The sequence below is a fragment of the Vitis vinifera genome, chromosome 6 (assembly GCF_030704535.1).
Source record: "Vitis vinifera cultivar Pinot Noir 40024 chromosome 6, ASM3070453v1".
Taxonomy (NCBI): domain Eukaryota; kingdom Viridiplantae; phylum Streptophyta; class Magnoliopsida; order Vitales; family Vitaceae; genus Vitis; species Vitis vinifera.
In genome coordinates this window covers 6,272,501-6,282,691 of record NC_081810.1, presented here as the reverse complement: position 1 = coordinate 6,282,691, position 10,191 = coordinate 6,272,501, and the positions used below count along the sequence as shown (strand labels likewise).

The 10,191-nt window shown below is 30.5% G+C and overlaps 2 protein-coding genes and 1 pseudogene across 2 annotated transcripts; all 3 read right to left on the bottom strand.

Annotated features, from left to right (window-relative positions):
- Positions 1-414: 414 nt before the first annotated feature.
- Positions 415-1,210, bottom strand: LOC132253916 (tropinone reductase-like). Its single transcript, XM_059737287.1, has 3 exons — positions 910-1,210; positions 625-832; positions 415-504 (listed from the first exon to the last, which is right to left on the bottom strand). Exons 1-3 carry the CDS (start codon positions 999-1,001, stop codon positions 415-417), a joined length of 390 nt encoding a protein of 129 aa, XP_059593270.1. The 5' UTR covers positions 1,002-1,210.
- Positions 1,211-3,869: 2,659 nt separating this feature from the next.
- Positions 3,870-5,700, bottom strand: LOC104879613 (tropinone reductase homolog At5g06060). The gene is given in 4 exon segments (XM_059737476.1): positions 3,870-4,273; positions 4,398-5,079; positions 5,162-5,283; positions 5,622-5,700. Coding segments are annotated over 3 exon segments (963 nt in total). The 5' UTR covers positions 5,254-5,283; positions 5,622-5,700; the 3' UTR covers positions 3,870-4,084.
- A 3,394-nt stretch (positions 5,701-9,094) lies between these two features.
- Positions 9,095-10,191, bottom strand: part of LOC104879614 (uncharacterized) — a 4,227-nt pseudogene continuing 3,130 nt past the window's right edge.

Sequence of the window (10,191 nt, the reverse complement as noted above, 5' to 3'; positions counted from 1 at the left end):
TGTTTTTTCTTAATTTCAATGGTCCTACGTACTGACATGGAGGCTGGGATGATGTTGAGGATGGTGAGTGGAGACACGAAGGGACAATTTGGGCATAGAAGATGGAGCCGACTCAGAGTGCACAAAAATGATAACACTTTTCATATTAAAAACTGATTCTCATATTTCCCATTGTAGGGTTTCGAAAACCATATAATTCCTAAATAGCAACCGCAAAACACAAGTTTCCCAAATTTATATATATATATATTTGAAATATTGTTGAAAACAATTTTGATAAAAAAATATTATTATTTTTATATAATTTATTATATGAAAATATTAATTTTTTTTTATTTATATATATTTCTATCAAATAAATTTAATATATTTTAAAATTTAATTAGGAATTTATAATATCAAATTTAATATAATTCAAATTAAATTTATGGCCATGATTGTTGAGAACTCTTCTGCCTTGACCTCTACTGTTGGTTTCTGAATAACAATAGCAGCGTTGTTGACCTGAATCCGGAACCAAAATATATATATATATATATCAAGTAGGGGAACTCAAATTGTAGGAAGTTCGACAAAGTATGTGGAATATCATGGATAGGAACCTTAGAGACTAGAGGAACTTACAAGGATATTCAGCTTCCCATTGAACACAGAAGAGACAGTCTCCATTAGCTTCTCCCTTTGGGCCCGAGAGGATACATCACACACTGAACCACTCACTCCAAAACCTTTAGCTTTCCAATCCTTTAAGCATTCATTGAGCTCGGTTTCTTTTCGAGAACACGTGTGTATGGTTGCTCCTAATCCAGCCAGTTCCTCCACAATTGCATGCCTGCAGAATTGATACATACGTTTATATATAGGAAGGTATAGTCCAAACCCAAAGACATAAAAACAGGTAACACCAACCCAATTCCTTTAGTTCCACCGGTTACAAGAGCAGTCATTCCCTTGAGAGACCATCTACCATCTCCAGAGCTGCACCCACATGTCTGAGCCATGTCTCCTCCTCTACTCTACCACTCCTTGAAAGCTAAGTGTTTCTTCTCCTTCTACTTCTCATCTTCATCTATGTTTGTATCCATAATTTATAACAGAAGCAAGAAACAGCGATGGATCGATAGCATTTTATGTTTTCTTGTGGACTCTGATTTCATGACATAGGCAATGGTATCTGAATCTCTATATGTAGAATACCCAGGTTTTTCTTTACTCATATATCTGTCGTCGTGTCACCAGATATTTATGGTAACAATATTACTCGCTATATTTACCATATTTTATTTTTATTTTTTATGCTCTTAGTGAAATATTTATAATTATATCACTCCTTATTTTTACTATAATGTTATCATCACTGAATTTAGAATAATCTCATTTTGCTATATTTATAAAAATATAATCTTAATATCATATTGTTATTTTATTTTTTTAATAATAAATATTAGTAATAAATACCCCCATAATAATCTCATTAATCATATTTAAAATTTTAAAATTTTTATTAATTACTTTTTTACAAAAATAAATATTTAATAAATTTAAAAATTATTTTTTTAATATTTTTTATTTAAAATTTGAAATTTTGGATAAATAAGGTGTCCTGTTGTTATTATGTAGTTTAGTATTTGCACTCCAATATTTCTATATAATTTATGACGAATATCAAAATATTAAATTGATATAATTAAATTATTACAAATTATAAAATATAATTTTATCTAGCATACAATTTTTATTATAATTCTGTATAAATTATTGAAAAATAAAAAATATATTTTCTATTAACTTCTAACATAAAAATGATAAAAATATACTAATTATTATTTTATACAAAGATGATTTTTTTTATTCATATATATATATATATATATTTATCTTTTAAATTTAATTATGAATTTGCAATATTTTCAATCCCTCAAATGACATATATGGGGTATAAATCAATCAAATCATATTATTAATATCTTAGAATAAAAACAAATTAAGAGACACCAAGTATAGTAAGCAATATGAAAGGAAAAGTCACATTACGTAGTTTAGTTTCCCTTCCCTTCTGTCTGTTGTCTCTTGTTATTGTGGTGGCAAATTGGGAATCATTTATTTAACCTATTTGATAAATTAAATTAAATCAAGACTGATAACCCATTAACACGATAAAAATATATTCAACTTGTTGAGCTATGTAGGCTTAAAAATAAATGAAGGATTAAATTACTATAAAATTTGTCACTAAAGTTATAACTCTTTAGTTCAATAAAATTTGGATTTCATAAGTCATGAATTCTATATATTGAACATGCGATATACAATTTTAAAAATAACACACGGTAAAATTTGAACAGTTACAAAATCTAGTCTTATAAAATAAAATAAAATAATTAAAGTTAAAAAGGAATTAGAGAGAAATATTTTCTTATTGATAGATTTCCCAAATAGGAGAAATAAATTGGGAAATTGAAGTAAAAAGGAAGTTAGAAAAAACATTTGATTGTTGGCAAATTTCTTAAATGAGGGTGAAAAGTTATTGAAATTAAGAAATCAAATTCTTTAAATTAAGTAATCAAATATCAGATATTTCAAATTTAATTCCCTAATTTCACATATAAATAAGGGTGACCTCCTTGGTGTTTTATAGGACATCTTTAGAATTGAAAAAGTGTTTTAAATTTTTAATATTTTTTAAATATCTATAAAATTAATAAATTTATATGAATTAATTAATAAGTTATAAATTGGTTATGTCAATCATAAATTAGTTCTCATAATCATATCATAGATGTGTTTTGATCTAAATAAATAAATGGGTTAAATGAGTTGAATAGTCACATTCCAATATCATTGGTTTAATAAATGTGTTTACACAATTATAACATAAATATGATTATACTTAACCCAAAACTGCTAAAATCCATGTAATTTTTGAGTCGTTTTATCATATTAGTATCAAAATTGTTATCCCTACTTGCTATATGTAATTTTTATGTGATTGAATCTTAATTATTTTCATATATTTAACCTTTGAGCAAATATTATTCATTATACATATCCCACATGGATTAAGGAGAAATTTTTTTGATACTATAGATGGTGAGCTTAGCTTAAAATATAATGACAAATTTTAAAATAGTCCGGAAGGTTTATTAGGATTACAAATGAGTGAGGAAATCGTTACAAATGGTGGAGAAGCACAGAAAGGTATAAGAAGATGAATATATGTTGGAATCATTTCCTTAAAATTCATTTGAAGCTATTTGAGTTTTTAAAGCACTCTCACATATTTGCCATTCTCAAAGACATTTTTTGATGCACATCATTTTTACTTATTCTAACAACCAAACTTTGTGCAACCCTAATATTTTTGCAAGACTTTTTTTTTTTTTTTTTCTAGGGATCAAGTATAGAATGTATGACTTTTTTTCGTTCCAGTAAAAAAAATCATGGAGGATATCATGTCTATACATATTGACTAAGTTTAGAAGTTCTAACAAGTTTTGGAAATTATGATATGATGATGAAGATTGATCTATGAAATGCATTTGAACGACATTAGAGTCCGATTAGTTTTTCCATATCCATGCATGATCATTGTAATGAAAATGAAGAAATACTATTATGAAAAGTTGGTCTAATTTAGCAAAGCAAATGGTCAAAAGTAGAAAGTGTTTGCATATTTCCGATCCTACTACATTTAAGTTACAAAAAAATGAAAGAACAACAAAGGATTGGATATATATTTCAATGGTATTGAGATTAAAGATGTATGATTAATGTATGGAATTAAAATCCTTATAAAAACACCCTTCACAAGAATCTCATCAAATAATAAGAAACTTTTTGAAAAATTAAAATTTGAACCCAAATAAAAATTAGCAAACTTTCCAAACATTATTATAAGCATCATGCAGCAAGGTTTTCAAGGGAACCCCACACCAAAAAAACTGAAGATTTGACATGACAAGCAGATTATTCAGGAAAAAGAAAGGATCCAGGCATGGAAGCAGTAGAGGAAGCTAAGATGTTTGAAAGAGTCTCCATACATGCCAGCAAAATTAGGGCTATAATACCATCACATATGATGTTCCTAGAGCAGGTTTGACTCAAAACCATTAACAGTCATGCCACCATCAACACAAATAATCTGTCCAGTAATGTAAGATGATGCCGGTAGGCAGAGGAATGCTACCAAAGATGACACCTCCTTTGGATCTCCCACACGACGAAGTGGAGCTCGATTTATCACCTCTTCCAGAAAGGCTTGGTTAGTGAGCATCTGGAACCCAGAGAATGTAAAAGACAGAGAAGGAAGGACGAGTCAATTATTCTATTTTCCCAGACCAAGAAAAAAAGAAGGGAATTCGAGCAACTAAATGATGTGAAGGGAAATTAGAAATTACCGGCTCCACCATTGGAGTTTTGATGTACCAAGGAGCTACAGCATTAGAAGAGAACCGCTATAAATTCTATATGTTTCTCTTGTTCAGTATTGCTCTTGTAAATAGGAATTTACTCCTAGCACTTGGAATATACCATGGATCATGTGATGAAATACCTTTGGTTACTGAATAAGCAGAGATATTCTTGTGTGCCACTATGCCGGAAACAGAGGAGATGAATACAATGCTTCCGGTTCCTGATGCCTTTAAAAGGGGGTGTGCGATTTGGGACAGATGATACACAGATTCAAAATTTGTGGCCATGATTGTTGAGAACTCTTCAGCTGTGACCTCTACTGTTGGTTTCTGAATACTTATAGCAGCATTGTTGATTTGAATCCAACAAAAATTCAAGCAGGGGAACTCAATTGTAATAAGTTCAACAAATTATGTGTAAGATCACAGGTTGGAACTTTACAGGCTAGGGGAACTTACAAGGATATTCAACTTCCCATTGAACACAGAAGAGGTAGTCTGCATTAGCTTCTCCCTTTGGGCCCGAGAGGATACATCACACACTGAACCACTCACTCCAAAACCTTTAGCTTTCCAATCCTTCAAGCATTCATTGAGCTCGGTTTCTTTTCTAGAACATGTGTGTATGGTTGCTCCTAGTCCAGCCAGTTCTTCCACAATTGCATGCCTGCATAATTGATACATACATTTATATATGGGAAGGAAGGTGTAGTCCAAACCAAAGACAGAATACAGGTAACATCACAAACCCAATTCCTTTAGTTCCACCAGTTATGAGAGCAGTCATTCCCTTGAGAGACCATCTACCATCTCCAGAGCTGCATCCAGATGTCTGAGCCATTCCTCCTTCTCTAATCTACCACTCTTTCAACTGAAAATTGGACACAAACAACATAGAAAATGGCATAACAGGGACTTCTTACAACTTGAAAACAAAAGACACAGAACTGATAAAAGTCCCAATGGCCTCCTCAAACCTCTCTTGCCCCCCTACCCCCTTTTTTTTTCTCAGAATTCTTGAAGAAACAACCATCCTTTTTATTCCCATTGCAGTTTGTATATATATATATCAAAATATGGAGAAATCAATGCATTGAAGGCTGAGAATAGTGACATGAATCTACATAAATTAAACTCATCCTACCCCAAGTCCAAAAATACATAGTACAAAATTATATTACATTTTCTGTATTACTGATTACCCAATACCTATAACACTCGGAATATGCTGCAAAAATAGTTAAATGGAATGAAACAATCCAAACACTCCGAGAGAAAAAAAGACAATCTGTACCCTCATGAAAGAGAGCCAAAAATAGAGGAGGAAGAAAACCCCTAAATTAATTTTCATTCCCCTCGCACAGTTCAGTTCAGCATAACGCCTTCCCCTAAAATGGACAACAACATTTCATTCTAATATATGGGAAAAAAAAGGAAAGAAAAATTGGTGGCTTTTGACTAACACCAAGCCCACTGATAAATATTGATGGAAACCCAAAACGAATCAGTGAGGACAGAGATGAAAAAAGGAAAATAAAAATGGATCTGCCCACACTTTTGGAGCAAGAATGACATCCTACCATATGCTACACCACCACAACACACTGCAGTACCGGTGAAAGCTGAGTGCTCCTCCTTCTCCTCCTTCGTCTCATCTCTATCCATACTTTATACTTTATGACAGAAGTAGGAAACAGGAATGAAAAGTACTTTATTTTGTTTTGTTGTTTACTCCGATTTCATGAAATATTTCCAATACTTTCCATTTTCTATGTTTACAATGCTGTCTTCTTTTTCTTTTTTGGTTGTCTTCTTCTTCTCCCTCTCTCTCTCTCTCTCTCTCTCTCTCTCTCCTCTTCTTTATTCCATGAGATATTTATAATAATTTCATGCACTCGTCATTAGTATCGACCCGTGAGAGGCAGTACTTATATTATAATTGAATATTGTAGAAAATTTTAATTGTTTTAAAATAGATGTATAAAATTTAATATGAAAATCAATTTTTAATATGAAAAGTATTATTGTTTTTGTGCCCTCTGAGCCGGCTCCATCTTCTATGCCTAAATTGTCCATCCGTGTCTCCAGCTCAGCATCATTCCAACCTCCATATCAACAGAACCACTGAAATTAAGAAAAAAAAAATACTAAAATCTTAGTCTATAACTTCTAAAAAAAAACACAAACACACACAATCTGCAAGTTTTCAATTTACTCATTTGAAAGCTTTCTCTCATCTTTCAATTTCGACAACCCAAAATTTCTCTCATTTTAGATCAAAAACCCAAATCCAAAACTCCAAATGTGATATATTATGGAATTGCTTTTATGGCCTTTAACAAGATGCATGTAGCATGTACTGAACTTTAACCTAATTCCTTTTGCCAATTTTTCTAGCCCCAAGTTATCGGGCACTATGGTTCCGATTGGGTAGATTTGAGTAGTCAAAAACCATTTTTAAAGCTCAATAAAAATTTTTATGCCGCTCATTTTATTTAAATAATTTATAACTTAAGAAATAACATAATATGAAAATCAAGAAAATGTTTTTTTAAAGATTTATTTTGACTTATTTAAAAAGTTTTTTTTTTATGTTTAATACATTTTTTATAATATCAATATTATTTTTAAAAATTTGTGACTTTTAGCTTTTAATTAAAATTAAGAACAAGAAGTTATTCCAAATACGACTTATGTATTCATTCAATGAAAATAATTTTTTCATTTAAAAAAAGTAATTTCTTGGTGATAAGAAATATTTTTTTCAGTAGCTTTTTGATACTATAAAAAAAAAAAGTGTTGGCTAAGATTGTATGATAAAATTGATGTTATTTATATACTTGCACTTTCGCTATGGTTTTATTTATTGAGAAATTTGTGTTTTATATGCTCAATTCTATTTCTTTGTATTGCTATGCAATTGTTCGGATTTGGCAACACTAATCAATAAATGGACGTTATATTTGAAACATTGGAATAAAAAATGAGAATAAGAGTTAAGTTTATTTTCAATTTATTAATGTATTTGAATTATTTTTTACAATGATAATAGAATTTTTTTAAAAAAATCACTAATATGGAAATCAAATTTGATTCTCCTTTTGATTTTGACTACTTTCCTTTTTATTATGATTCACTTTTTTTTTTCTATTTTTATTTGAAGGTTGGTTTAATTCACACACCATAGCTTAGAGTAAATACATTTACTGTTTCAATTTTTGATTGAATAGATATAAAATCTTTTTATCTAAAATTTCTCTAAAAATTAAATTTTATAAATAAATTTTTTTATAGATATGCTAATCAACAAAATTTAAAACTTATATATATATATATTTAAATATATTCACACCAAATTTTAGTGGTCTTTGTGACACATCAAATCCATTCTTAAAATAGCCTCTTTTTTTTTTTTATAATAATTTCCACTTGTCATATGCGCTTTTAAAATTGTCTCTTTTTCTGCTACTCTTATGAGTTGCTATATAATTCATATGAAGATATTTCACCACTTAATAAAACACAAGTATCTAAGGGATTGTTTGACAATAATTTTTTCTTCGTAAAAAACAGGAAAACTTGTTTGAGAATAAGAAAAAATGTTATATGTTTTTAAAAATAAAAAATATAATTTTTTCGGATAACATCTTTACTTGTTTTCACTTATTTTTTTTACAGTTATTTTTAAAAGTAATTATCCAAATATATAAAATTATTAAAAATAAAATATTAAATATAAATATTATTTTTAAAATATTTTAGGTTGTCAAACAAGTTTTTTTTATATATATATTTTTTTTATGTTATAAACAACAAAAAACAATTTTAAATAACTATTGTCGAAAATTATTTTTCAAAATTATTATCAAACATGCTTTAAGTATATTTATGGGAAACTTGTGTTTTCAGTCTGTGATTTGAAAATTATATGCTTTTCAAACCCCAAGTATATGAAATATGAGATTTCCCTGTTATTGGAGAAAATATTATCGTTCTCGTGCACTATGTCATGTTTACATTTTCTCTTCCCAAATTGTCCCTCAATGTCTCCATGTTAGCAGCAAGTCAGCTTCTATGTCAACAAGACCTTCTGAAATTAAACAAAACACAAAAATTAGAATTTAAAAGTTCTCAAAAACACCCATCCTGACAACACCTCTAATTTCCCAAATCAAAAACTTTCCATCTCTTTCATTTGGGAACATTTTCTCTCAACTCTCTTCACTTCCTTACCCAGCCGAATTAGAGAGACCTTGTAAAATTTTCCAAAATTGCTCTCATCTCATAAAAGAAACCCTTAAAATTCAAATTTGCATATTTATATCTTCTCCAGGAATTTGAAACTTGTCAAATCTAAAACACAAAAAACACTTGACCCGAACCATCTCAAATTTCTCAAATCTGAAACTTTTTCCTCTTAAAGGTTGGAAACATTTCTTTTTCTCTTTCTCTTGGCTTTATCACCCAGTGTAAAAAAAGAAAATAATATTTGCCTTGAATAATTTTATTGAATCAGGAGACGAAGCTTTATACAAGAGATTTCCTACAATCATGCTAATTTCCTACAATCATGTTAATCTATTCTAAGTATAAAAGGCAACTGAATAAATATACAATTAATACAATATATTTGCCTAATGAATGGTCAGATATCATTGACCTTTCTTTCTTAACACTCCCCCTCAAGTTGGAGAGTGAATGTCAAGAACTCCCAACTTGTGTATCATAGTTGAGAAAGTTTCCTTTCCCAATGGCTTAGTGAACACATCTGCAAGTTGATTTGTTGAGGCAATATGTTTGGTTACAACTGAACCATCTTGTATTTTGTCACGAATAAAATGGCAATCCATCTCTATATGTCTAGTTCTTTCGTGGAAAACAGGATTGGCAGCTATATGTAAGGCTGTTGTGTTATCACAATATAATAATGCTGGCTTTGGATGCAATATTCTCAAATCTTTTAATAATGAGCGCAGCCAGGATAATTCACAACATGTGCCTGTCATGGCTCTATATTCGGCTTCTGCTGAGGAGAGAGATACGGTTTTCTGCTTTTTTGTCCGCCAAGAAATAAGAGAAGATCCCAGAAAAACACAATAACCCGTAGTGGATCTACGAGATATTGGACAACCAGCCCAATCCGAATCAGAAAAAGCTCGCAAAGATAAATCATTCTGAGAAGGGAAAAACAAACCTTGCCCTGTACTATTTTTCAAATAACGCAATACACGCAAGGCAGCTTCCATGTGTGGTCTACGTGGTGCATGCATGAATCTGCTTAACACATGGACCGAATAGGTGATATCCGGCAGAGTAATAGTCAAATAAATTAGGCGTCCAACAAGTTGCCTATACTGAGATGGATCTTTAAGCAATTCACCTGAATCCGAGAGCTTTATGTTTTGTTCCATGGGAAAGTTCACAGGTTTAGCACCCAAAAACCCACCATCTTTTAAAATTTCCAAAGTATATTGTCGTTGCGAGATGGAAATACCTTTCTTCAACCGAGAAACTTCGATGCCAAGAAAATATTTCAAATCACCCAAATCTTTAATTCAAAAATGACTATGTAGAAATTGCTTGAGAGCTACTATGGCATTGACATCATTACCCGTAATAAGAATGTCATCGGCATATATCAACAAAGCTGTAAAAGATTTGCCTTTCCGACATGTGAATAACGAGTAATCGACTTTGGATTGAACAAAGCCAGCAGCTTGGATAGCTGTAGAGAACTTGGCAAACCATTGTCGGGAAGCTTGCTTTAAGCCATATAACG

Excerpts from the sequence above, each read along its gene's own strand:
- LOC132253916 (XM_059737287.1), bottom strand. The coding sequence starts at position 1,001 with ATGGCTCAGACATGTGGGTGCAGCTCTGGAGATGGTAGATGGTCTCTC. Across the intron at positions 833-909 it reads GGTGGAACTAAAGGAATTGG|GCATGCAATTGTGGAGGAAC; the intron begins GTTGGTGTTACC and ends TCAATTCTGCAG. Across the intron at positions 505-624 it reads ATGGGAAGCTGAATATCCTT|GTCAACAACGCTGCTATTGT; the intron begins GTAAGTTCCTCT and ends TTCCGGATTCAG.